At 56.0% G+C, this 27,911-nt stretch overlaps 2 protein-coding genes across 3 annotated transcripts; both read left to right on the top strand.

Annotated features, from left to right (window-relative positions):
- Nucleotides 1-708: 708 nt before the first annotated feature.
- Nucleotides 709-15,788, top strand: Efhd2 (EF-hand domain family member D2). 2 transcript variants are annotated; one of them, XM_070037891.1, is made up of 4 exons: nucleotides 709-1,050; nucleotides 12,266-12,413; nucleotides 13,597-13,731; nucleotides 14,437-15,788. In XM_070037891.1, the coding sequence occupies exons 1-4, from the start codon at nucleotides 776-778 to the stop codon at nucleotides 14,560-14,562; spliced, it is 684 nt and encodes a 227-aa protein (XP_069893992.1). In that variant the 5' UTR covers nucleotides 709-775; the 3' UTR covers nucleotides 14,563-15,788. The 2 variants fall into 2 exon arrangements, with proteins under 2 accessions (XP_069893992.1, XP_069893991.1); XM_070037890.1 differs by having other exon boundaries at nucleotides 713-1,050; nucleotides 14,431-15,788.
- Nucleotides 15,789-21,399: 5,611 nt separating this feature from the next.
- Ctrc (chymotrypsin C) lies at nucleotides 21,400-27,229 on the top strand. Its single transcript, XM_070037025.1, has 8 exons — nucleotides 21,400-21,441; nucleotides 22,825-22,916; nucleotides 23,008-23,105; nucleotides 23,862-23,987; nucleotides 24,872-25,008; nucleotides 25,600-25,745; nucleotides 26,727-26,879; nucleotides 27,158-27,229. Exons 1-8 carry the CDS (start codon nucleotides 21,402-21,404, stop codon nucleotides 27,170-27,172), a joined length of 807 nt encoding a protein of 268 aa, XP_069893126.1. The 5' UTR covers nucleotides 21,400-21,401; the 3' UTR covers nucleotides 27,173-27,229.
- The last annotated feature ends 682 nt before the right edge of the window (nucleotides 27,230-27,911 follow it).

Genomic DNA, 27,911 nt, shown 5'->3' with positions numbered 1-27,911 from the left:
AGGGCCCTCGTGCCCTTTCCGCGAGCCTCTGGGGGAGGCCATCTCTTTCCTGGGGCTCCCATCAAAATGACATGATCAAGAACTCCTTGTCAGTCCCTGGAAAGTCTCCACCTTGGCCGGGGCAGCTCTGCTGCTGAGGTGGGGGCAGGAGCACCCCGGCCTCGCCCTCGGCCCACCCTCGTGCGGGGCAGCCCCTCCACCCCATCCCCGCCAGCTCCTTCCTTGCATCTGTCTCTCTGCCGGACCAGCCCTGTCTATAAAAGGGCCAAGCCAGTCCTTGGTGCTGGGGTCCACCTTCCTCAGACCCCTTCTGCAACCTCAGCGGAGAGGCCCGTGTTTCCTCCATCCTGCGTCTCCATGGCAACCGCCAGGGTATCAGAGACACAGGACGGAGACTTCCCGAGGAGATCCCTGAGAAAAGGGCTGGGGAGGGGGCGGTGTCTCCACCCCCCCCCAGTCCCCCTAACCCACATCCCCAAATGCCCGCCCCTCCCCGGCGCTCAGCAGGGATGGAGGAGGGCGGCCTTTCCGGGGCTCCCCCATTCCCAAGCCGGGGGCGGGGTGCGATGATAGCGGCAGGACGCGCCACGCGCTTAACACCCCCCTGGAATCGCCCCCCCCGCGCGGGGCGGGGCTGTGGAGGCGTGGTCTCTCGGAGTCCCGCCCCCAGGGCGGGGCCTACGCCGGGGCGTGTCAGGAAGAGGAAGAGCGCGGCCGGCGGGCGGGCGGGCGCGCGGGAGGCAGGGCCGGGCCGAGTGAGCGCCGCGCGGCCACCATGGCCACGGACGAGCTGGCCAGCAAGCTGAGCCGGCGGCTGCAGATGGAGGGCGAGGCCGAGGGCGAGGCGGCCGAGGCGGTGGAGGCGGCCGAGGCGGCCGAGGCGCGGGGCGGCGCGGACGGGGAGCTGAGCGCCAAGCTGCTGCGCCGCGCCGACCTCAACCAAGGCATCGGCGAGCCGCAGTCGCCCAGCCGCCGCGTCTTCAACCCCTACACCGAGTTCAAGGAGTTCTCCAGGAAGCAGATCAAGGACATGGAGAAGATGTTCAAGCAGTGAGTGCCCCGACCCCCGCGCCGGGACCCCCGCGCCCGGGACCCCCGCCAGGCTCTGCGCCGGGCCCCGCGCGCCCCTCGGCGCGCCTGCCTCCGGACCCTCCCCAGAGCGAGGCTGCCCCCGGGGCGACACGGCCCCCCACGCGGGCCGCCGCCACCCACGGGCGTGGGACCGGGTCTGTGCTCAGAACCCCCTGGCCCTGTCAGGGGCGCTCGGCCCGCCGCCCCGCGCCCCGCGCCCCGAGACGGGACCAGTGGCCTCCTCCCGCCACCCCCTGCTCCCCGTTCCCCACCCCCACCCACCCCAGCGCTCGCGGGCCAGACAGCCCCAAGAGCCTCCTATCGGGGAGCGCATTGCCTGCACCCGTGCCGGGCACAGCCTTTTCATTGAGGTCCTCTTATTTCCTCTGCTGATCTCTGAGCCCCCACAACCTGGGTTCCCACCAGGAGAACACACACACACACACACACACACAGTTTATTTAGCACTTACTAGCAAACTGGTCGGGGGGACAACTCTTCCCCCCCTTCTCCCCCCCCCCCACAGTTAGCCAGCTCCCAAATCTTTGGCCCTCCAGAGGTCTTTCTAGGGAGGAGCCCTTCAGGCCCTGTCCCCCACTCTGCAGACATGAAGTCTCCCCCATATTTCTCCCTCTCTGGACTTTAGTCCTCCCAGCCCCCCTCCCACACTGCCCCCTCCTTTTCTTGCCCTCCCAGCTCCCTGCACTGAGCAGCAATGCAGTCCCTGACCCCCTGCTTTCTATCAGGAGTCTGTGTTCCCCACTACGGGCCTTCCTTTCCCTATAAAGGATCACTAGTGGCCCCCACACACTCCAGGCAGATCAGGGGCCCCTTCCTGTCTTAGGTGCTTCTGCCCCAGTTCTTTATAGCTCCCTGGGCAGTGTCCTCACCAGGTTAGACGGGCTCCACCTTGCCACACTCATCCCCACAAAGCAAAACTTGTTATCTCTGGGGAGGAACTGGAGAAGAAAGATGCCACTTTCTGTTTGGTCCATCCTTGACATAGGCAGCCCCTTCTCCCCTCAGCCACATGGGTGCCCAGGGCCGGTAAGGGGTGACAGTCTTCTCTTTGGTAACCCTCCTCCTGTTGCCTGTCCTTTCCCCTGGCTCTTGAAGAGAGGACAACCTACCAGGACTGGTTGGACGCATCCAGAAGAGGGTAGAACCATCTAGAGCCTATGTTTTGCATGGAGAAGCAGATAGAGGTCCAGCCCACCCTAAACAGGCAGTGCAAAGGTGGCAGGGAGCAGACTGAGGGGTGTCAGCACCAACCACACTCTGACAGCCCAGACACCAAACAGGAAGCTCACGAAGGGGGTGTTTCACAAGTCCAAGCCCTGAGGAAGTTCTTCCCACATCTTCCTCTCCCAGTATCAGCAAAGCTTCTGCATTTGGCCCCAACACAGGGGAAGAGGGCTTTGGTTCTTAGTCTTAGTTGGCTGGATGGCCCAGGCTTTTTCCTTTGACCCCCCCCCTCCTCCACCTTCTAAACCTGGGTGTGGAGGAAGACCCAGAGCCAAAGAGCCCACATCCGACCCAAGGTCCTGGAGGGTGTTTTTGTAAAGTTTCCAACCAGCGAGCATTATCCCCACCACATTCCGAAATAGACACTAAATGCCCTTGAGGCCTGGGATGGCATATGGCTGTGACTTCCTTTAGAGTTGCCCAGGGGGAAGCCAGCAGCCATTCAGACAAGACAGATTCCTGCATCCTTAGACCCTGGCCAGCGGAGCTCCCCTCCCCTCTGGCTAGTAACTATTTCAATACCTTTATGCAGGTGAAGAGTAAGGGCTTACCAAGAATGCAGAGGTCTGTGTCCATATCTGACATCACCAACATCCCACTTTTCCTTCTCCCCTGAGCTTTCTCCTGGGCTTCCATAGCATCCTTACCCCCCAAAAAAGGGGACACCCACACGCCCCAATTGAGCTGGCTTGGGAGGCTGCAGTTTGGTCTGAGGGCAGCAATGGGGAGAAGCCGTTATAAGCTGTGTTTGCAAAGCATACTTGCTTTTCATAAAGGCTGTTTTGAGGTTCCGTTTGATGAGGGGTACTTTGCTGGAGACAGAGTTTGCTGAGCCCCACATGCTACCTCTTGGCACCAGCGCTGCTTCTTGGGGTGTTAGGAGGTCTTAGGGAGCAGGAAGTAGCCAGGAAACTGGACTTGTATGGAAGGAAGTGCCACCCGCTGAGGGGCCTGGCCAGGATGGAAAGCTGACCGATTTTGTATTCAAGGAAACAAGGCTTCACTGTACGTACCGGACCCAGCCCAGCTGAGTCCTGACTGTGAACGGCCAACAACCAGCCCTTGTGGAGCACAAAACCCTTGTTTCACTGCTACTATGCCAGTGGGTTGCAGCCTCCTGGGCCCCAGCAGGACCTAGGGATTGCAGCCAGGGCCTTGCTCTAAGCCTGGAGCAGGAAACACAGGCAAACATACAGGCAGACCGGAGTTGGCTTCTCCTGGGATACTGAGCTAGGAAGCTGGGCTTCCCTCCTTACCTTGCTTGCTGTCCCCAGGCCTCTGTCTCCCCATTTGCAAAAGGATCAGGCTATGTGTGGTGATGTGCAAAGACCCCCTCACCCTTTGGCTGTGACTTGCTTATTTCTGAGGAATCTTGAGCCCCAGTGGATATCAGAACTGCCTTCCAGAGGCTTCTGATCCACCCACTCGATTTGCTATGGCAAATCCAGCAGTGCAGGTTCCTCCCTGGAGAGACTCCAGCCCATCTGCCCATTTTACAGAAAAGGAAATTGAGGACTTGCTCAGGACCACAGGGAGGCTTCATCATCCAAACCAGAGCCTCCTGGTCTGCAAAGTAGGGATAGTGGCTTCTGCTTCTCAGACATGTTGAGTTCTGATCCAGCATTGGGCACAAAGAGGCATTGCCTCCTTAGGCCTAAACTTAGTCTGCCTGGTGTGGTCACAGGGCATCTGTTACCTCTAATCCCCCACTCTTCTCCTTCCTGCTTTCTGCCCATCCATCCAGGGCTGTTTTTAAAATCCTCCAGGGCTAGGGGGCATGGAACAGCCCTAGAGTGCCTTGGGGATGCCAGCCCCAGGACTGGCGAGACCTGCTGGAAAGGTCAGGAAGCCATGTCACAGTGAGCCTGCTGTGGAATCAGAGGAAAGTGCCCTAGTTATTGTCCTACTGAACCTCGGGGCCCTGCCCCAGCCTCCTTCCTACCTTGTCTCATAACCCCTTGTGTGAAACAGACAGTCTTTCCTTATCTTCTTGCCAGCGCTTTTCTTCTTAAGCTCCTGAGGCTTCTCTTCCCTCCTCTCCCCTCCCTGCTCCTCTCCCCTCCCTGCTCCTCTCCCCCCCTCAGTGGTTAAGTTTGAAGTTAGCAGTACTGGGTTCAAATCCCAGGCATGTGCCCTGGGAATGTCACTTCAACCTCCCTTTTTTTTTTTTTTTTTTTTGGTCGGTCGTGGCCTTCAACTCTTCGCCTGAGCGCTGTCCCTCAGCTCTTCAGCTCAAGGCTAGTGCTCTACCACTTGAGCTACTGTGCCACTTCCGGTTTTCTGGTGGTTTATTGGAGATAAGAGTTTCCTGGACTTTCCTGCCTGGGCAGGCTTTGAACCGAGATCTTCAAATCTCAGCCTCCTTAGTAGCTAGGATTATAGGTGTGGGCCACCGGTGCCCAGCAACCTTCCTTTTTTTGTGTGCCAATACTGGGGATTGAACTCAGGGCCTGGGCACTGTCTCTCAGCTCTTCCTGAAGGGTAGCACCCTATCACTTGAGCCACACTTTCACTTCTGGCTTCCTGATAGTTAATGGGAGATTAGAATTTCTTGGGCTTTCCTGCCCAGGCTGGCTTTAGCCCTCCCATCTTCGATTTCAGCCTCCTCACCCTGGAGCAAGATGATGAGCTCTTGCTAAGTTACTGTCTCCATCTTCACATTTGCAAATGCCATGTTGTATTGGTGGTCCTCGGGGCTGACCCTGCAGTAGCACATACCAGCCTACATCTACCCAGGAAGGAGCTGCCAGGCTGGCAACAACCCTTTGTTTTGGGGCTGGAATGATGGACCCAGCCTGCCTCCATCAGGCACTGATTGACAGCTACATATGGCTCTGATAAATAACAAAAATAGAGAAACATTCATTATCACTTAATTACACTGAAGGCAGGTGGCGGGAAAACAAGGACAAGCAAACAAAAGCTTGGAGTGACATAAAACTGCAACTCCAGCACCTTTCAGCTCCCACCCAACTGAGTCTTTCTGGACAAGATACTGTCCAGGTACTTCCAAGCCTCAGTTTCCCCTGGAGTTATAGGACCTGTAAAGTACAGGGGATTCATTGTGCAAAGCATTGAGGACTAGAGCCTATCAGTGTTGGCCTGTAGTCTTGAAAAACATGTCTGTTCATGTGTGCATATATACACATTTATACATACAGATCTGAGCAAGTTCAGAGATTCCAAAACAGTGCTCCTGAGCCAGGCACCAATGGCGCACACCTGTAATTCTAACTACTCACAGGGCTCAGATCTGAGAACTGTGGTTCAAAACCAGCCCAGGCATAAAAATCCTGAGATGCTTATCTCCAGTTAAGTAGCAAAAAGCAGGAAGAGGAGCTGTAGCTCAAGTGGTAGAGTGTCAGCCTTGAGTGATAAGGCTGAGGGAGAGCATGAGGCCCTGAGTTCATGCCCCAGTTTCACACACGCTCCCACGCTCTCTCCCTCTCCCCCCTCCACCTCTCTGTTTCTCCTGCCTTCCAGAGGCTAAATCTCTGAGACCCATGGTGTGGTAGGGTCTCTGATGAGCCCACATGAAGGGGAAATGTGCTCCCCACAGCCACCCCCACCCTTGCCTTCACTCTGCTCTTCTTAAATAGAACCTCAAGGTCCAGCTACTCCCAGAGGGACATGGCCAAATAACTCAGGGTTCAAGTTCAATACTCACAGCAGCACAGATGGTGAAACTGAGGCTGGAAGAGACTGAGTCACTTGTCCACAGTTACAGCAGGTGCTGAGGGCAATGGTAGAGTGAGAAGGCCTAGAGGGGACTCTCGCTCTGTTGGGGTGTAAAAGGGCTGCTCAGAGTCCCAAGGGAAAGCAGTCTGTGGAGGCCCAGTGGTTGGGTCCTGCAGCAGCCTGGCTTTCCCATAGGGTTGGGGGAAAGCATCTCCCGCCCCCCTGGGAGGCCCTAGATCTATGTCCATTCCTCCTACTTCCCCCTCTGCCTCTGAGTCACCTCTCCTCCCAACTTTTGGTTCCTCTTGATTTTCCTGGTCCTCCCTGCCTTGTCTTCTCCTCTAGTTTCTGGGGCCAAGGCCTGGGCCTGCCATCAGCTGGAAAAATCCAGGCCCCTGGACCTGCTGCCTTGGGGCCAGTCAGGGCTGGCCTGGAAGAGTAGTGAGGTCGAGTCACTGTATAACCTATGTGGGCTCATTCTCCCTCCCTGCTCAGCAGCTGTGAAGGGCAACGGTAGGACTTGAACCCAGATCTCAGCCAGGTCTGTCAGACTCCAGACCCCCTGTCCCCTCAGCTCGGATGAGTGGACTAGCAGCTGCAGAAGCCAGATGGAAATGAGGAGGCTCATGCCCCACCCTGGAGCTGGCAGGTCATAATCTGCATTTCAACAGGCTGCCCAGGTGTGCGAGCCCACAGCTCCCCTGTCACTTGCCAGAGGGTGACCTTAGGCAGGTGACTTCATCAGGAGCAGCTCAGGAATCACTAGATGAATGGAGTCTGGACTAAGTAATTAATAAACACTGGGTTTTTATTAGGCACTCAAGAAATACTCTTTATAATCAGTCTCCTAACCAGAGTGATTATTCAAGCAGGCAGGGAGGAAAGCAGAGGTGAGGAGCCAGCGGGACGCCAGCTCCAGGCGCCATGGTAGGGTGAGCGCCCAGGAACTTGCTGTCAACCAAAGCTCCCACTTGATCCTGGGAAGTCGAGGCGGGGCATGAGTACTCCCCACTGCTTCTCTGCCCCAGCCCCTCCACTCTAGTTCCAGACACACAGCAGCAGATTGTGGTCAGATTGAAATCAAGATCAAATCCCACAGACAGGGCTGGAGGAAGCCATGTGGGCATGAGGAGGGGTGGCAGAAGAGTGTAGGAATCATCATCCCGCTTCACATCCCTCCTTCTGAGCGTCAGGACCACGCTGGCAGGACAGCTAGCAAGGTATTATCATCTAGAACTTTCCTGCTATGAGCAACCTGTCTTCCCATTTCTTGGGACATAAAGTAGAGACTCTGAGCATAGGCTAGGAGAGAACCAGTGGGAGATGCGCTGTCATTGTCATTGGATTACGAGACTTTAAGTACCTACTGTGTGCTAGCCAATTTGTATCCATAATCACACTCTTGTTTGTTTGTGCCAATACCAGGGCTTTAAGTTAGGCCCTTGTACTCCTGCTCCACATTTTCACTCGGCTGGCTCTCTCCCACTTGAGCCAAGCTTCCAGTGTGTGTGTGTGTGTGTGTGTGTGTGTGTGTGTGTGTGTGTGTGTGTGTGTGTGTGTGTGTGTGTGTGTGTGTGTGTGTGTGTGTGTGTGTGTGTGTGTGTGTGTGTGTGTGTGTGTGTGTGTGTGTGTGTGTGTGTGTGTGTGTGTGTACCAGTACCATGGTTTGAACTCAGGGCCTCAGGCTTTCTATGGCTTTCTTGCTTATGACTGGTGCTCTACCACTGAGCCACACCTCCAGTCTAGCACTTGCACTTGCTCTGATAATCCTAAAGGTAGATAATAATGATCACAATTCAGTGCTGAGTCCAAAGCCAGGTGGGCCTGGTGTCCCATCCCACATCTGTCCTCATGAGGCCCTACACCCCCAAGAGTCCTGGGTCAGGAGGGACACCCTGAGATCATTCTGCCCTCACCCTGCACAGCCCAGCGGGAGTGGGAGATGCCTGCAGTAATCGATAGCCCAAAGCCAGACGGGACCACTGAGGGGAGGGAAGAAGGACGCTCCTGTCCTAGGAGGGTCACAGCACATCTGTAGCAGTGCTTTTTTTTTTTTTTTTTTTTTTTTTTTTTTTCTGGTTTGAACTCAGGGCCTGGGCACTATCGCTGAGCCTCTTTGAACTCAAGGCTAGCATTCCACCACTTCAGTCACAACGCCACTTCCAACCTTTTCTGAGTAGCTTATTGGAGATAAGAGTCTCATGAACTTCCCTGCCCAGGGTGGCTTTGAACCACTATCCTCAGATCTCAGCCTCCTGAGTAGCTGGGATTACAGGTGTGAGCCACCAGTGCCTGGCTTGTAGCAGTGCTTTTGATGAGGCCTGGATGGGGCCCCTGCTGCCCCTTGTCACCCCTGCTCTTCCTCTCTGAGCCTCAGCCTCCTGGTCTGCTGAATGGGGTGTCTACGCCTGCTTCATAGAGTTCTTCAGACACTTGGCATAGTGCCTGGCACATAGTAACTGCTCAGCAAAGAGTAACTGGTCTGGTAATCGTGTGGAAGGGGGTGAGCTGAGGTGCACAGCCAGGCACCAGTACTGCATGCCATGCGACCAGCCACTCCCACGTGGGAGCTTCCAGTTGTCAGATCTGGGGGGACCGGGGGGAGCAGGCAGCTGGGTCAACCCAGAGGATGGTGTCTGCCTGGATGGCAGCCGGGTGTGCCACTTGTGAGGGGGAAGGGAAGGGGTTTCTGTCACCAGCATCCGGGGCAGCAGCTGCCTAGCCCTCCCTGGTGAGAGCCATTCAGGGAGAGCACACAGGAATGCGGGCTCCCTGCCAGCCCCAGTGCTGAGAGAACTGCTGAGCCCCCAGGCTTTGTGCCGTGCTCTGGGTGCCACTGGCCTTTCCAGGTAGGGCTCTCAGCCCAGCCCCAGAGGCCGTGTAAGATTGAGAATGTGGGACCCTGAGGAACTAGGAAGAATCATGAAACCCACCTGCTGTGTGACCCTGGGCTGCTCACTGCCCTCTCTGGGCCCCAATTTCCCTCTGTAATAGGAAGTACATAGCCAGACTGTATGTGGGTCATATGACCTGACCTGCACCACCGATGTTCCAGCCGAGAGCTTCCAGCCAGAGACGCTCCATCTCCTCCCACCCAAGAACTTCATTCTCTGCTGGCTCCTTGGCGGCCCCTTGTCACCTCCTTGCCAGCCAGAGGGGCACACGCTCTGTCATTCCACCCTCTATGTTGCTGGGTGCTTGGGGAGGGCTGACAGGGGCTGTGGGGGGCAGGGGGTCCCCGGGTCACCTTGTCCACCCCGTTCCCCAGTCTCGTCCTCCATGAGCCCCACCCACCCAGACTGGAGCCCTAGGAGGGGCTCAGCTGGTTTTCATCATTCCCAGTATCATAGCGATGTTCATAAAAAGTTCATCAAGTACCCGCCAGTGTTGCACTGAAATCAGCAGGTTTGGAGCACCTGCTACGCGCGAGCTGTTCTGTATCCAGAATCTCGCTTTCTTTAATCGTCTACAGGCAGGCAGCACCAGCAACGATACTGGTCACTGGGTGCACGCGTATACTGTGTGCTGGTACTGGCCTGGAACTCGGGGCCGCGTGCTCTTGCTTAGCTCTTTTGCTCACTCTACCACTTGAACAGCACCTCCACTTCTGCCCTTTTTTTTTTTCCTGGGCTGGCTTGGAATCAGCATCCTCAGATCTCAGCTTCCTGAGTAACTGGGATTACAGGCCTAAGCCATGGCACCCTAAGGTGACTGGCCATCCCTGCTACAAGTAGCATGGGGGGGGGGGCTTAGTGGAGATTAGGCCCTGCTCTGAGACCCTGTGTTTGATCCTTGCCCCGTTTCTTAGCCAAGTCAAAGGACTATTGGCAGAGATGGGTAAATCAAGTCTCAGGGCAGGGGGTGGGAGTCAGAGACTCAAGTGGGGTCACTCAGCCAGCAGGTGCCTGAGCTAGGGTTTGAGCCCATGTCAGTCTAGCAGAGTTAGTGTGACTACACACATTGAGGCTGTGCTGGGTGAGTGAGCCTAGACCTGTGGGCCTCAGCCACAGGCCACATGCAGAGCTGCAGAGCTGTACCCCTGGAACAGCTACCTCCAGGCCCCCCTCCCCACAGCCGGCTTCTCCCAGCCCACGTGGCCTCACCTTGGCCACTGACTGCTTGATGCTGCGGCAGCCCCTGCATTGTCCCCCTGGGGCTGGAGCCTGCCCGGATGCATCCCTGGCAATTGATTAGTCTTTGATTGAGACAGACAGCGGTCTAAGCCGCAGCCCAGCCAGCGCCCGGAGGTTGGCAGCGCCTGAGAATCCAGAGCCCAGACTTCCATCCAAATTCAAACACTTTATCTGCACTTGCCTGGCTTTAGGAGAAATTCACACTCCCAGGGCCAGGGTCAGTGTCTGGCCCTCTGTGTCCTGGCCAGTTGCTCTTTGCTATGCAGTCTCCTCTTCCTCCATCCTGACCTCCCAGGATGACCCCCGGAGTCATAGAGAGAAGGACCTCCACCCTGGCTAAATCTCACTAGGGTGATGGTGGCTGCTGTATGGGGCAAGCTCCCTGATGCCTCTGCTGGGTGTAGGTGTGTGTGAGCCCAGTTCTCACGGTGACTCCACCCATGTTGGCACCCGCCGCCTCAGGGCTCCTCAGCCTCAACCTCAGCGACATTTAGGGCTGGATGGTCTTGGTGGTGGGGACCGTGCCATAGACTGTAGGGCACTTAGCAGCTGTCCTGCCCACTGCCCACCAGATACCAATAGCACGTGGGGGGGAGGGAGGGGACATGCAGCCCCGGAGGACACACCCCCTCCTTACAAACCACCACACTGCAGGGCACTGGTTACTCAGGCCTGTCATCCTAACTACCCAGGAGGCTGAGATCGAAAGATCTAGGTTGGAAGCCAGCCCCGTAGACAACTCCAAGTTAACCACCAAAAAGCTAGAAGTGGAACTGTGGCTCAAGTACTAGAGCACCAGCCTTGATTGAAAAAAGGACAGTGCCCAGGCCCTGAGTTCAAGTTCCAGAACCAACACACACATAGTCAGTGCTTTGATGCGGATCCCAGAACCCCAACATATTCACTGAGCTTCATTAGAGCCCAGCCATGGAGTGGAAGGCCAGCTCTCTGAGGGGCCCACTGGACCTCTGCAGATTCTGCCCCTCTTCTCCCCCCTCCCCCCAAGTTGCAGGCAGTTGCTCCTCAGGCCCCTCCTCCTGCCCCGCCCGCCGCCCTCAGGCCCTCTCCTATCTGCCACACACAGTCCATCACCCCAGACGAGAAGAAGGTCAGGGGACCCTGTGTTCCTTCCAGGCCCCCGAGCCCCATCCTTCCTGTGCGCCATCACCCCAACCACTGACTCACTTGTGAGTGAACTATTTATAACCCCCGGCACACATGCTTCCTCAGCTGCAGGCAGACACCATCTGTGTAGAAAGGCAGCCCCTGGACATGGGGTAGGGTCCCGAGCAACTGAGAACGCTTAGGAGCTCCACGGAACTAGGGGAGAAGCCTAGCAACTTCCTTACTGCTGTATGACCTTTGGCCAGTCACTCTACCTCTCTGTACCTCTGTTGTAAAATAAGATCATGATACGAAGACAGACTTCAGGAAGTGACTACTACTAGCTGTCCAGAGCGGTACACAGCTGGTATAAGTAGGGAAAGGCCAAGGGACGTCCTCAGGAGTCCAGAGGTGGAGCCGGAATGAAGTGTGTGTTCACACGCTAGGACTCAGCCCCTCCCTGTCGCTTTGCTGTCACCCAGCCAGCTGGAGGCTTCAGACCCATGCGGGGCTTTGTTAGGCACTGAAAAGCCACTCTCCCCGCCCCCTCCTCCAGCTGTCCCAGGAGGAGGGCAGGCAGGTGTTTGCTTAGCCTGATAATGCCCACTCCACCGGCTCCACCCAGGCAGCGCACAGGCTGGCGGCTGCCCCTGGCCACGGTCACCCTTCAGGAGGAGGTGAGGGACTGGAGACCCTGCCACACCCTGTCTGTCTCTGCCCTACTGTTGGAGAAAAGCTGGAGGGGGAGTAGACTCCTTATGGCGTCCTTGTACAACCAGGCTGCTCAGCCATCCCCCACTCCCTCCCCCTCCTCCCCTCACAAAAAGAGAGGTCGCATTTGGGGGGGCTTGAGGGTTCCACTCAGTGTTAGACGTGTCTGGCGTGCCTGATAGCTCAGAGGCCAGGGGAGGTGCTGGGCCTGGCCAGAGAGAGCCCCGGCCGGCCTGGGGGAATCCTCGCTCCATGCCGGATGAAGGCCTCACTGGTCCAGATCTGGGCTGTGCCGGGGTGTCCTTACGAAGCTGTGTTCGCAGGTACGATGCTGGGCGGGACGGCTTCATTGACCTCATGGAACTGAAGCTCATGATGGAGAAGCTGGGGGCCCCCCAGACCCACCTTGGCCTGAAGAACATGATCAAGGAGGTGGATGAGGACTTCGACAGTAAGCTCAGCTTCCGGGAGGTGAGCCCTACCCCCACCCGGGCTGCCTGAGGCCCCGAGGGTATCTCCTGTGCTGTGTAGTAAGCATACATTGAGTGACATCTGTACACTGTCCAACCCTGGGGGTACAGAGAAAGACCCTGTGCTTCTAGGGGGACCCTAGAGAGGGTGCCATCACAACACTGGGGTTCAGGTCAGCCTGTTCTTCATTGAGCCCATCTGGCAGCGGTGGTGCCAGACCCCCGGCACAGGGGGCGGGTTCTTAGAAGCCCCTGAGCATGGGCGAACTAGCAGGAGGCCAAAGGAGGCGGGGGGGGGGGGGGGGGGGGAAGGAGGTGGTAAGGGCCACTGGGAAAACTGGAGGCCTCTGGGGAGGGAGGACGTCAACCCAGGGGGATGGTCCAGAGTCCAGAACACAGGTTCAAATCCTTGGGGCACTGGGAGTCCAGGCAAGTCTTCTACTGTCTCTGGGCCTTCCTCGTTCCCATAAGATAGGTGTGCAGTCCCTTTCAGGGCCCAGTGGGAGACAGGGATAAATGTGCTCCCCCCTATAAGCCCAGCTACTCAGGATGCTGAGATCCCAGGGAGATGGTGCCAAGCCAGCCTAGGCAGGAAAGTCCCAGTGACTCATCTTTAATGAATCAGCAAAAAAGCTCAAAGTGGTGGAGCTGGGAATGTGGCTGGGTGCTAGAGTGCTTACCTAGCGTGCAGAAGCCCTCGTTCGAGTCCTCAGTGCCATATGAACAGAAAAATCCGGAAGTGGTGCTGTGGCTCAAGGGGTAGAGCTCTAGCCTTGAGCAAAAAGAAGCTTAGGACAGTGCCCAGGCTCTGAGGTCAAGTCCTAGGATTGGCCAAAAAAAAGCTCAAAGTGGAGATGCTGAAGTGGTAAAGCACCAGCCTTGAGTAAAAAATGCCTAGTGAAAGTGTGAAGCCCTGATTCAAGCCGCAGCATCAGCTGGATGATTCTGGGTGTGGATAGACACAGGAGTGCGTAAAGCAGGGTCCTGAGCAGACAAGAGATGAGGGGCCCAGCTTCCCATCATGCAGAGGGGCAAATAAGAGGCTCAGAGAGGGAGGGGCAGGGAGGGGCCACAGCCCAGCCTCTGGCTCCTGGTCCTGGTGTGAGCAGGCCTCCCTCTCCAGGGCAGGCCTGAGTCCAGGCCCGGTGTGTTCTGTGACTGACACCCCACCTGTCCCCTTGTAGTTCCTCTTGATCTTCCGCAAGGCGGCAGCTGGGGAGCTGCAGGAAGACAGCGGGCTGCACGTGCTGGCCCGCCTCTCCGAGATCGACGTCTCCACCGAGGGAGTTAAGGGAGCCAAGAACTTCTTCGAAGCCAAGGTGAGGAACCAGGGGCTGGGCAAGTCTGGACTGGTAGCCTGGGCCCTGCCCACCCCGTTCACCCAAGCCTTCCTTCTTAAGGCCTCCCTCACCTCCCTCTGGAACATTCCAGGCTCCACTGGAGGGCAGGAAATCAGACAGCATCAGTCATTCTATTATGGGGCCCTTTTCTACACCAAATATGAATTCCATCTTTGTTTTGTCTTCTTTTGTTGGATTTTTTGTTTGTTTCTGGGGCTTGAACTCAGAGCTTTGTTCTCTCATTCAGCTTGCTTTCTGGGCTGGAGCTCTTCACTTGAGCCATCCCTCCTGCTTGACATTTTGCTGATTAACTGAAAATAGAGTCTCACAGGCTTTCTGCTCTGGCTGGCCTCAGACCACATCCTCCAGTCTCAGCCTCCTGAGAAGCTAGGATTAACAGGCGTGAGCCACCAGTGCCCAGCTGTGAATTTTGTTTTTCAATCCCGTATAAGAACCTGTAAGGCCAGAGTTATCAAGCACGGGTTGTGAGTAGAGAAACTGAGGCTCAGAGAGGTGAATGCAGTGTTCCACCCCCAGACTGACCTGGTGGAAGCCAGAGCTGTGTGTGTAGTCAGATGGGACAAGGCTAAAGACTGGGCCAGGGGCGATCCCAGATCAAAGTCCCGGCGGGCAGTGTGGAGGCCCTTGCAAGCCTAACCCTGCGCCCCCGTGGCCTAGGTACAGGCCATCAATGTGTCCAGCCGCTTCGAGGAGGAGATCAAGGCGGAACAGGAGGAACGGAAGAAGCAGGCGGAGGAGATGAAGCAGAGGAAAGCAGCCTTCCGGGAGCTGCAGTCCACCTTCAAGTAGGGAGGCCCGGCGGCCCTGCCCCGCCCTGCCTGGTGTGTCACAGGGGCAGGCCGAGGCCGAGCTGGAGTCCTGGCTGCCCATCTGACAGAACCACAACTAAAATCCTAAATCGTGTGTGTGATCGGAAGCTTTGCGAAGGGTCTCAGGAGTGGCCCGGGCCCTCACCGCCCCTCCCGCAGCCACCTCAGCCACCAGCGCAGGCCCTGCAGCCACCCCTGCGGCTCACACCCGCCGCCCTGCTGCCTGCCCCAGTCCAGCTCCCGCCATTCCATTCCTGTGTCCTGTGTGCTCGCACCCCCCCTCCCCAGCCCCTCCACCGGCCCTTACCCAGCGGGCCAACCTGCCCTGGAACTGAGGAGACAGGGGCGCCAGCAGAGAGCAGGACCTAAGGGACTGTGGGAGATGGGGGGGGGTCCCCCAGGACCTTGGCCTCCAGCTCTGCCCCCTCTCTCTCGGATGGAATGGGAGCGGCCTCTGCCAGGCAGGGTAGGGGGCTACCATGCCAATCTACCTCTCGGGCCCACTCTACTGGGCTGCCCTGGGGTTCCCGGCAGGGGCAGCGGCTGGGGAGGGCAGGGTGGGAGAGGAATCAATCCTTCACCGGGAGAAGAGCCCAGCTCTCTGCCTTGACTCCCCCGATGTGTCCAGGAAGTGCTTTGACAGCGAGTCTGTTCGCACCTGGCCCCTGTCCATGCTGTGTTGTGCCCACCCTTCTAGGAAGCATGGGGACCCCGTGCCCGTCACCTGCTGGGGGCTGGCCCCCCCATGCTCGCTCGCGTGTGTCCGTGTTGCCTGTTGCTGTGTTGTGAAGCTGTGACCCCCGCCCCCAAGTGAACGGGCCAGAGTTATGCAACTTTCTGTGTGTCTCCTGACTGTGTCCCTGCCTTTGGAATTGGATAACTCTTTATTTTACTACGCTGTCCCGAGAGCCCCCACCGCGCCGCTGCCGTGGCCGGCAGAGCTTTTATTTTTTTGGCGTCGAAGTGAGAGGGTGGGAGGGGCTGAGCCAGCGTGGCGGCCTTGGGCGCCGCCACATTGGCCTTAGAGGATGTGTTTATACAGATGAATATAAGATTTTCTTTGGGCTTGTCTTGCATTTTCTCTTTCCTCCCTTCTCACCACCCCTGCCCCTCTCCCCTAAAACACAAAAACAAAAAAAGATACTTCTTCATTTGGTGGTACGATTATTTTTTTTAACTAAAATGAGATAAAATTGTATATTCCTATGTGTGTGTGTGGTTCTTGACGGTTCCTGGGGAGGGGAGGAGCTGGAAATGAGGGGACAGGGACGGGGCGCCTGGAGTCTGGGCACCCATGCCAGAGGCCTCGGGGACACTTCCTAAGGGGGAAATTGCCCTTTGATGCCCACATGGTGCCACCAGACATTAATCTGAGCGTTTACTTGGTCCTCAAGCCAGCCCTCAAAGGGAGTGTGCTATTTTGTTTTACAAATAAGAACTCGCTGGGAGGCCTGAGCTAGATATGGCGGCTCATGCCTGTCATTTTAACTACTTGAGAGGCTGAGATCAGGGGGATCTAAGTTCAAGGCCAGCCCTGGCAAAAGTTCTGTTTCTTAGCCAATAAACCAGGGTGCAGCTGGGGCCCACCCGTCATCCCTGCTCTACTGGATCATAAATAGGACCGTGGTCTAAGCAGGCTAGGGCAAAGAAGCCAGACCCTACTCAGTAAGTCAAAAAGGGCTGGCTCATGGCTTAAATGTCAGAGCATCTAGCAAACAGAAGACCCAGACTTCAAACCCCAGTATCACAAAATAATCTAGGAGGCCTAAGTCTCTGAAGGGTCACAGGACAGCAGAGCCAGTGGATGCAGCCAGCCCTCCCAGTCACAGCTGGGCCCACCACCCTGTGGCCAAGGATTGTAGTGCACCACTGCAGTCCATGCTGGAGGAGCTCTGATTCTAGGCTGGACTGGGCTGCAAAAGGAAAACCCGTTGGCTTGAATTATGAATTGATGTGCCACCTGCCATCCTGAGCAGGCCAGAGCACCCCCTGGGGAGGGCAGGGCTGGGACCAGCAGCTGCTCCTGTGGTTCTGAACACAGCGCCACCTGGTGTCCTCATCTCCCTCCTGCTCACCCCCAGGGAGAACCAGGACCTTCATCTCCCCAGCCCTGTGCCTCTAGCACAGCCCAAAGGGTCAGGGTAAACACAGGACTTTCTCATTAGACTTGGCATTACTGCCCCCTGGCTGTCACGGTTGATACTGCAAAAGTCCAGATGTCCCTTGCTCCTTGGCCTTGCTCTCAGCTTCTGGAGGTATATTTCCGGGGTCCACAAACCCTATATGTTCTAGATGCCTGAGAAGCTGTCACCACCAACACAAGATTGTAGGTTAGCCATGGCCGTTCAGTGTACCGGAGTCCTGCAGTGGGAGGGAGGGGTCAGGAGGAAGGCCCCTGTGTGCTCAGGGCTCTCATCCCATGCTCCCGTGGGATTTAAGGGAAGCCTGGCAGCCCCTCAACTCACCCCCGAGGGGGTCCCACATGCTCTTAACATTTCAGCCATGACCCTCATCCAAGAGCAACAGCTGCCACTCGAGTCCTGGCCCCAAAGCCAAGAAAATTTCAACCTCTGTCAGTGGCACCTGCTCCTTTCCCAGGCTCGCCCCATTCCCAGGGCCTTGTCTGCCCCCCACCCCCACACACACCCAGCCTGGCCTCCCACACGTCCCTCTGGTGCTTTTCCAGCACCGCCGCCTCCTGAGCAGCCCACCAGGCCTGTGAAACCCAGGGTTGTGCCAGGGGAGGTAGAGAGCCTGTCAGCATCTCCCTCAAGCCCTCTGCTCCTTCTGGACAGGATCTGTAGAGAAGGGGCCTTGCAAGCCCCAGCCCACCAGCTCCCACCCAGAATGACTCACCTCAGGCAGAGCTCCAGCCCTGGACCATCAGGGTGATGGCAGGGAGCTCCCTGGGGTCATCTGGCCCGGTCCTAGCACTGAGTCTGCACTATAGTAGGGCTGAGGGAGTATGGGGAAAACGAGCGAATTAATTACTCTTTCTTTTGCATATATTTCATAGCGGTCCCTCACAATCAGGCAAGTACAATGATGACATCTTTAAATATGTACATTTTAATCAGCTCCACACCCCCACCTTCTCCAATCACAGGAAAGCCACTCAGAGCTCCTCCTCCAACTTCTCCAGCCAGCAGACAAGTCAGCCAGCCTGGTGGGCATCACAGTGTGGACACTGGGAATGATGACCCCTGACCAGGGGCGCCGTGCATAAGCACAGCGGGGGGGGGGGGGAAGGGAGGAAAAGGAGAGTATGGCAACAGTCAGAGACAACAACCACCCCTGCCCAGCTGCCCTTCCAAGGCCCAGACCCCCAGAACCACTCAGAATCTCAGCCATTCCACCACAGATGCCTCACTCAGGAGGACATGCTGAAGTCCCTGTGTGCTCCTGAAGGCCCATGCCACCTTGAGGGATCCATGGAAGTGTTGTTCTTCCTTTAAAATCAGCAAGGGGCGGGGGCTAGGAAGGTGGCTCAGTGGTAGAGTGCTTGCCTTGCATGCATGAGGCCCTGGGTTCAATTCCTAATCACCACATAAGCAGAAAAAACCAGAAGTGGTGCTATGGCTCAAGTGGCAAAGTGCTAGCCTTGAGCTAAAGAGCTGAGGGACAGTGCTCAGGCCCTGAGTTCAGCAGGGGGAAATCCAAAATGAGTTGTATTCCATCTTTATAGTCATACACTCATAAATTACAATTTTAATTATATTTTGGTGGAGGACCATGTCAACAAAGCTCAAGCCTTCAAATTACAGTTTTAATTATATTTTGGTGGAGGACAGTGTCAACAAAGCTCAAGCCTTCAAAGAATCAGATGGTAGGTCGAGCATGATGATTCACAGCTGTAATCCCAGCACTCAGGAAGGGAAGAAAGGATTTCAAATTTGAGCCCAGCCTGGGCTACATAGGGAGACCTTGTCTCAAAAAGAAAAAAATCAAATGACAATGACAATTTTTTAGGGGAGGGTCTGGTCGTGGGGCCTGAATTCTACGTATGGGCACTGTCCCTCAGCTCTTCAGCTCAAAGCTAACACTCTACCATTTGAGCCACAGCGCCACTTCCAGCTTTTCTCTTTTTGCTTATGTGGTGCTGAGGAATCGAACCCAGGGCCTCATGCATGCAAGGCAAGCGCTCTGCCACTGAGCCACCTTCCCAGCTCAAATGACAATTTTTTAAATCCCCACTCTAGAGATGAGAAGTGTAAGCACAGAGAGGTTAACTTATGTATACAAGGTCACACAGCCAGGAAGCAATGGTACTGGGTTTCCCTCCACCATGGGTTTAGTCCATCTCATCAAAGCCCCCAGCATCCTATCTTCAGCATCTGAAGCAACTGAAGGCCAAGCTGGAGTCTCTCTGGGACAATTATTCATTGTTGTCTTCCACACAGGGCCCTCCTTGACTTATAACAAGACTTCTGCCTTAAAGTCTTGCTGTCTGCACCTCTGAAAGCAGAAGGAACTAGGAGCCCCTCCTGATGCTCCACTGTGAGCATCCAGACAATAGTGACTCTCTTCCTCCAGGCACACTGGCTCAGGCTTATAATCTCAGGCACTCAGAAGGCAGGATTGGAAGTGGAGCTGTGGCTCAAGTGGTAGAGCAGCAGTCTTGAGCAAAAAAGCTAAGGGACAGTGCCCAGGTCCCGAGTTCAAGCCCCAGTCCTGGCACACAATAAAAAAGTAAGGCTGGGAGTTGGTGGCTCACACCTGTAATCCTAGCTACTGGGGAAGCTGAGATCTGAGGATCGCGGTTCAAAGCCAACCTGGGCAGGAAAGTCCGTGAGACTCTTATCTCCAATTAACCATCAGAAAATGGAAGTGGTGCTGTGGCTCAAAGTGATAGAGCACTAGCCTTGAACACAAAAGCTCAGGGATAGTGCCACAACTGACCAAACTAAATGGGTAGTAGGTGGTTTGAGGCCAGCACAGGTAAAAAGTTATAAAGACCTCTTCTGAACAAGCAAGCCAGGCCTGGTGGCATACGTCTATCCTCTCAGCATTAGAGAATATAGGTAGGATCATGGTTCCCAGGTCCAAGGCTACCTTGTACAAAAAGCAAGATCCTACTCAAAAATTAATCTAAAAGCAAAAAAAAGCTGGAAGCATGATTCAAGTGGTAGAGCGCCTGCCTAGAACGTTCCAAGTCTGAGCTCAAACCCCAGTACTACCCAGAAAAGACCGTGTCACCTGGCCCTGCACCCAGTACATCCATGGCTGTATGTGTGCATGTAGTGCTGGTGTGAACACATCAGTGTGCAACGTACAACAGGGTCTTGCTGACATGCAGAAACTTCTGAGGACCCCAGTGAAAGATTGAAACTTGAGACCTTTTGCTTTGTTTTTTAGCTATATATTTTGTGCTGGTCCTGGGGCTTGAACTCAAGGCCCCTGAGCTTTTTCACTCCAGGCTGGCACGTTACCACTTGAGCCACAGCTCCACTTCCAGCTTTTCTGGTGGTTAGAGATAAGAGCCTCGCAGACTTTCCTGCCTGGGCTGGCTGCTCATTTTCCCAGCTTGCTCAGCAGACACAGAGGAAACTGAGGCCCAAGGAGGCAGCACAGGGTCTGGGGTGCCACCTGGTCAGTCACTGACATCGGCAGAATCCAGACCCCATTTCAATCCCATGACTTGCTCAGTGTGCAACTCTGCTCACTGTTCTGGTCTCCGGACTGGTGGAGGGTGGGGAGGGGGGTGGGGGGGAGTGTAGGGCTTGTCCACCAATAGATCCAGTGGCTTGGGAAGTATCCACTGCCCCACCACCCCAATCCAGACCCACCCTGGGTCACAGTTCAAAGCCAGCCCAGTTAGAAAAGTCCCCATGAGACTCTTAGCTCCAATGAGCCACTTCAAAAACTACACATGGCACTGTGGCTCAAGTGGTAGAGCACAGGACTCAGGCCCTGAGTTCAAGCCCCACAACCAACCAAAAAATAGTACATGCTTATTTTAAAAGATAAAAAAGAACTTCAGGCATATAAAAATATAGATACAAGTCAGGCTGGATAGGTGGCTTAGTGGTAGAGTGTTTGCCTAGTATGCATGAAGCCCTAGGTTTGATTTCAGAAGAAACAGAAAAAGCCAGAAGTGGCGCTGTGGCTCAAGTGGAAGAGTGCTAGCCTTGAGCAAAAGAAGCCTAAGGACAGTGCCCAGGCCCTGAGTTTAAGCCCCAGCACTGGTTTAAAAAAAAAAATAGAAGCATGGACAGCAGGGCAAATAAAGTCCTGAACTACATCCAGTGCTAGCATAAAACACACCAACAAGCCGGGCACTGGTGGCTCACGCCTGTAATCCTAGCTACTTAGACTGAGATCTGAAGATCGCAGTTCAAAGCCAGACGGAGCAGGAAAGTCCATGAAACTCTTATCTTCAATTAACCACTAGAAAACCAGAAGTGGCGCTGTGGTTCAAGTGGTAGAATGCTCGCCTTGAGCAGAAGAGCCAGGGACAGCACCCAGGCCCAGAGTTCAAACCCCATGACCAAAACAACAACAACAACAACAAACAACAACAAAAGCACCCACTGGGAGAGAGGAAATGGGAACATACCCCAAGCTCAGGAGAGCCCCCCACACCCCTCAAAAAAAAATCCTTGCCCCTCCCAACTGTCACTCATTCGCAGCCAACCTTGCCTCCCATCCAAACCAAACAGCAGCCAAGGTCAGAGAAAGCGCCCTGTTGGAACAGGTTCCTCTGGGGTGTGTCTTGGCCTTGACCTGGGGCCTCGCCCCCTTCAGGTCCCCTCAGGCCTCCCTCAGGTCTATAAAGCACCCTTTCCCGGCCTCCACAGGCAGCCTCTGAGCACCTGCACCATGCTGCCCATCACAGTCTTTGCTGCACTCCTGGCCTGTGGTAAGCTGGGGGTGGGGACCAGCGGCACCTCTGGGTGCCCTTGGCTCTCCAGGAAAGGCACTTTGGGGGTCCCCTGTGGGTCTGACTACTGGTAGCTGTGTGTGAGTTGAGTCACTTCCTGCCGGGTAGTCCCGCAAGGTTGAGTTCTGGGCCACACGCAGCATAGTCCAGAGGGGAGGCGGAGGTTGGGCACAGGAGTTTCTCCCTGCAGGACCAGCAGAGCCCGCCTTTCCCAGCTCTTTCTTCTCAGGGATTTTTCATCACCTACATTTGGTGGCATTCTCCCAGATTAGGAGCCCAAGGGTCTCAGCTCAAAAGTCATTTGCCAGGGCTGGGAAGGTGGCTCAGTGGTAGAGCGCTTGCCTTGCATACATGAGGCCCTTGTTTTGATTCCTCAGCACCACATAAGCAGAAAAAGCCGGAAGTGGTGCTGTGGCTCAAGTGGTAGAGTGCTAGCCTTGAGCTGAAGAGCTGAGGGACAGCACCCAGGCCCAGAGTTCAGGCCCCACAACCAACAACAACAACAACAAAGGCCACTTGCCTATTGTTGGACCCAGCCAAGTTATCTGACCTCTCCTGATCTCCCTGGCTTGTTTGGCAAATGAGAACACTTGATTAAGAGTTCCTTCATTGAGAGGATCAAGGGTTTGAAGCCAGCCCAGGCAAAAACTTAGCAAGACCTCATCTCAACCAGCAATTTAGGTATAGTTGCCAAACTTGTAATCCCATCCATGCAGAAGAAGAGGTTAGAGGATTGTGATGTGAGGCCAGTACTAGGCAAAAAGTTAATCGACTCACCAGAAATCAATTAAAGCCAAAAAGATTAGGGATATGGCTGAAATGGTAGAATGCTTAACAAGCATAAGGCACTGAGTTCAAGCCCCAGTACTGAAGATAGTGTCTCAGTCAGCAGCAACAGCATAATAGTAGTTGCTATTTAGTGCATGGTTACTGCATGCTCAGCTGTAGACATGGGAGCTGATCCCTTGAAATACAGGGTCTCTTCCCGTCTCCACACCCCCAGAGGAGGCTCAGGGAGGCCCAGCACTAATGAGAGAGGCAGAATATGAGCCCCAATCTGTCTCACTGCCAAGTACACACTCCTGATCACTCCACACACTTCCTAGCTGGGGGGAGCTCAGACATTCACATCCATTGCCCAACCCCCACTCGGCTGTATCCTGAAACAGGCAGCTGGACAGTGCACCAGGACATCTGCATAGGCAGCCCTGGGCCTGTTTCCTTCTATCTGTACTGAGCCCAACATCACAGGGCCAAATCTGAGCCCCTCCTGTCTGCCCAGGCACTCAGTCCATGCTCCCACCCTCTGCCCCCTCTGTCCCTCCCTGCCCCTCCCCTGCACACTTCCCTCTGTGTCTCCAGCTGCCAGCTGCGGAGTGCCCAGCTTCCCGCCCAACTTGTCCGCACGGGTGGTGGGGGGAGACGATGCGGTCCCTCACAGCTGGCCGTGGCAGGTGAGCACTCTTCAGGCAGCGGGGAGGGATGCGGGGAGGGCCGGGGGACCCGTTGGGGGCTGACAGGGGGCCCTCCTGCTCCCTCTGGCAGATCTCTCTGCAGTACCTGAAGGATGACACGTGGAGGCACACGTGTGGCGGGACGCTGATCGCCAGCAGCTACGTCCTCACCGCGGCCCACTGCATCAAGTGAGCAGGCTGGGGTCCCACAGGACCCACCATCACCCTGGGGCAGAGACATCTACCACACTTGGTGCAACAATAGACACGTAAAGGCATAAATTAGAACAGTCCGTGCGGGGCGCCAGTGGCTAGCCTGTAACCCTAGCTACTCAGGAGGCTGAGATCTGAAGACCAAGGTTCAAAGCCAGCCCTCTCTCCAATGATTCACCCAAAAGCCAGAAGTGGAGCTGTGGCTCAAGTACAGAGCACCCATCTTAAGCAAAAAAACCTAAGGGAGAGCACCCTACCCCGAATTCAAGCCTCAGTACTGGCACTCACACATACCAAAAAAAATGATAACCAGAGCAAAAAGGACTGGGGGAATGGTTCAAGGGGTACAGCACCTACCTTGCAAACTTAAGACCCCAACACAACCCAAACAAAAGAAGTCAAAAAATTCTAATGGGGTGGGGGAGGGGGGAGTGATGGAAGCAGGGAGAGTCAGGTGACTTTTTCCACAATGCTTTGTTTGTTCCCCCCACTGCAGCCCTGGGGGAAGGGCCCTGGGTCACCCCGCTGAGGAGGCCGAGTCTCAAGGCTGCCCGGATGTGCAGCCAGGCCACAGCTCAAGCCAAGACCGTGGATCCAAGTCCTGGGCCGGGCCCTGGTCCTGGGCCGGGCCCCGGGCACTGGCACTCGCCCAGGCCCAGAGCCTGGAGCCCCACTAACCTGCAGCGGGCAGGGGCTCAGGCCCCGCTTGACCCCGCTCCCTTCTCCACCCAGCAAGTCCCTGACCTACCGTGTGGCCCTGGGGAAGAACGACCTGACGGTGGAGGACGAGGAGGGCTCTGTGATCGCGGAGGTGGACACCATCTACGTCCACGAGAAGTGGAACTCACTCCTGGTGCGGTGAGTAACACCCAAGGGGTGGGCCATGGGCGGGGCCAAGTGGGCCCTGGGCGGAGCCAGTGGAGTGGGCGTGGCCATCTGCAGCTGTGGGTGGGCAGCGGTGGTGGGCGGGGCCTTGTGCCTGTGGGTGGGGTCGTGGGCGGGGCCTTCCTACCTAGCATCCAAAGAGATGACTCATAACAGCAAAGGCTAAGGGGAGGTGCATCTCCCCAGGTTCCCACCATTGGCCAAGGGTCCCCCAAAGGAACAGTGATCCTAGGGCTGTCGTGCTGTCCTGCCTGAAGCCTTCCAGCCCCATTACCAACAAAAGACAAAGAAAAACTTTTGCGGGGCGCCAGTGGTTCATGCCTGTAATCCTAGCTACTCAGGAAGCTGAGATCTGAGGATTGAGGTTCAAAGCCAGCCCAGACAGGAAAGTCCGTGGGACTTTTATCTCCAATAAACCACTCAGAAGACCATAAGTGGCTCTGTGGTTCAGGTGGCAGAGCACTAGCATTGAGCTGAAGAGCTGAGGGACAGTGCCCAGGCCCAGAGTTCAAGCCTCATGACTGACAAAAAAACAAAATGCATCTGCAGGCATTCCTCTGTGGCAGTGATTTCCAACTCATCGGGGCTTCTTTTTCTGACAGATATGTAGCCCACTCTGGGGCAGAGAAGCCAGTTCTAGGAGGGTGGACGAGCTGGTGAGAAGCGGCTGGCTCGTTCCTCCTCCCACCCCTTGGTCTCCATAGGCAGCTAGAAGTCAGAATGTTTACAGAGGATCCCTAACCACCCACCTGACCCTGGCCCCCAGCCTGAGCCTCCTAGCAATGGCAGGAGGGGCCAGAACCCACGTGCCTGCTCCCTCAGCCTCCCACTCACTCAGCCTCCGCTCTGAATTCCAGCAACGACATTGCCCTCATCAAGCTGGCAGAGCCTGTGGAGCTGAGCGACACCATCCAGGTGGCCTGCCTGCCCGAGGAGGGGTCCCTGTTGCCTAAGGATTATCCCTGCTACGTCACCGGCTGGGGCCTCCTTTGGAGTGAGTAACACATACAAATGTGCACGCACGTGGGATCACACACTTACACGAAGGTGCCTACACACACGTGTGCGCCCAGAGGAAATCTCCAGAGACTTCCTGGAGGAAACGTTTTCATGTCATACAGTCAACACCACAGTACCACATTTGCCCACCTCTCCCCCATTCTGCCTGCACCTTTTCATATATTAAAAACAAAAAAACTCATAGCTGGGTACCAGTGGCTCACACCTGTCATCCTAGCTACTCAGGAGGCTGAAATCTGAGGATCAAGGTTCAAAGCCAGCCCAGGCTGGAAAGCCCATAAGACTCTAATCTCCAATTAGCCACCAGAAAGCCAGAAGTGGAGCTGTGGCTCCAAATGATAAGAGCGCTAGTCTTGAACAAAACCAGCTCAAGGACAGCACCCAGGCCCTAAGTTCAAACCCCAGAACCAGCACAAATAAACAAATAGGCAAAGAATCAGGGCTCCCCACCGGGAGGTGCAGGCAGGGCCCACCTGTGTCCTGTTCCATCCAGGCATCTTCTCCTCCAGGCCTGGGCCAGGTGGGGCCCGGCCCGGCTCCCCCCTCACTGCCGTTCTCCCTGCAGCCAATGGCCCCATCGCTGACCAACTGCAGCAGGGCCTGCAGCCCATTGTGGACCATGCCACATGCTCCCGGTTGGACTGGTGGGGCTTCCAGGTGAAGAGGACCATGGTGTGTGCGGGCGGTGATGGTGTCATCTCTGCCTGCAACGTGAGTGTTGGGGTGCATGGGGCCCGGCCTGGGTGTGATAGAGGCCGACTGCCCTGGGTGGGCTGCGGCACGGGGAGTATCAGCCACTCCCTGACTGCCCTCCCCACAGCGGGTGATGGGAACATGATATGCAGAGTTCAAGGCCTGGGGACAGAGCATTGTACTCTATAACCTTGGGCGGGCTGCACAAGCTCCCAAGCCTCAGTTTTCCCAGCAATGCAATGGAACCATAATAACCACTTCCCAGGACTACCACCAGGGTTGAATGAGGCTCATCACATCTGCACAGAGGCCGAGAAGAGCTCCCCCACTGCAGGCTGTCAGCTGCTCCCTGCAGCCAGGGACTCGGGATGCAACAAGAACAAAACGTTGAACACAAGCTCACACCTAGCTACTCAAGAGCTGAGATCTAAGGATCACGGTTCAAGGCCAGACCGGGCAGGAAAGTCCATGGGACTCTTATCTCCAATGTACTACCAAAAAAAAAAAAAAAAAAAAGCTAGAAATGGAGGTGTGGCTCAAGTGGTAGAGCGCTAGCCTTGAGCAAAAGAGCTCAGGGATAGCACCCAGGTTCTGAGTTCAAGCCCCAGGACTGGCCACACACACACACACACACACACACACACACACACACACACACACACACACACACACACACACACACACACACACACACACACACACACACACACACACACACACACACACACACACACCCTTCCTTTCCTTCTCCCTATTCTAGCTTCCTTGCTTCTCTGGGGAAACCCAGGCACAGAGATGGCTGGATCATCTCAAGATCACACAGCAAACCAAGAACTAGCCTACAGCCCACAGCCTCCCCAAAGAGAGCAAAGTGGCCCAATGTACTCTGCGGCCCTCACCATGGCTAGCGCAGGGGGAACGGAGGCCGAGGGCCCACCCCGGCCTCTCGGCGGACCTCTGGGGGTGGCCCAGAGCTGATGTCTGTTTCTTCGGGTGCAGGGGGACTCAGGCGGCCCACTGAACTGCCAGGCAGAGAACGGGGCGTGGGAGGTTCGCGGCATCGTCAGCTTCGGCTCTGCCAAGAGCTGCAACACACGCAAGAAGCCCACGGTCTTTACCCGCGTGTCGGCCTACATCGACTGGATCAACCAGGTGGGCGTCCCTGCACCCCTCCCTGCTCCCCAGCCCGCCCATCTCACCCCTCCTCCATTGCTCCTGCAGGCCTTCCTTCCCGGGAGGAAGTCAGTCATTCAGCCTCCTGGAGCAGGCCTCAGCGGGCAAAGGCAGGGGTGCCCTGGGCTGGGGCTTTCCCGCCAGGCCCAGGATGAGTCCCGTCCGGGACAACTAGGCCTGTCCTTCAGGGCCCTGTGCTGCCTCCCTACCCGAGAAGTGACACGTCCCAGAGCTCATGGTGTCCCCTCTTTCCCCAGAAAATGCAGCTCTGATGCACACTGGGACCCTCCACAGCCAATCCTGAGAATCAATAAACAAACCTCCAGCCACCTCCCAAGCCTGGACCTTGATTTCTCCTCTCTCCTCCCCTCCCCCGAGTTCCTGGGCTCTCTAGGGCCTCCGCTTCATCATTAAGCCATCTCACCCTGTGAACTGGGCTCCAGCCTTCCCATCTCGCCTCTGCAGTGCATCTGTCATGCACAATCCCCAGGCCAGTCTCCCTCAGTCCAGCAGGGCCAAAGCCCTAGAGGACGAGCTGAGGGACAAACTGGGGCCTCCTGGAGGAGCTCCTGGCTTGTCGGCTCCCACCCCACCCCCCAACACAGCCCCTACGGTGGCTACTGTCTGGAGATCCCAGCACTGCCCTCAGGTTTGATAGAAGCAGAATCACAGGCAGAGAAACTGAGGCACAGGGAGAGGAAGAGCTGAGCCAAATCTCGGGAAGAGGCAACAGCCCACCGGCCAGCAGGGGCTCAGGAGTGATTTTACTCACACAAGCAGCCACAGGGCCCACAGCACACAGGGACACAAGAATGGTTCAAAGCCCAGTAAGGTGGCCACACCTGGAATCCCAGTACTCAGGAGGCTGAGGCAGGAGGATTGAGAGCTTGAGGCCAGCCAGGGCTGCCTAGTGAGACCCTGTATCAAAACTCCAAAAGCAATAAAACTCCAAGGAGAGTTCAGAAAAGACCCCTGGCCTGAAGGAGACACCTTTGAATAGACCAGAGGCTT

This window comes from Dipodomys merriami, unplaced genomic scaffold, assembly GCF_024711535.1.
Source record: "Dipodomys merriami isolate MVZ:Mamm:240054 unplaced genomic scaffold, mDipMer1.0.p SCAF_28, whole genome shotgun sequence".
In the NCBI taxonomy this organism is placed as follows: Eukaryota; Metazoa; Chordata; class Mammalia; order Rodentia; family Heteromyidae; genus Dipodomys; species Dipodomys merriami.
The sequence above is the reverse complement of the archived record's forward strand: the minus strand, read 5'-3'. Positions and strand labels throughout refer to the sequence as shown.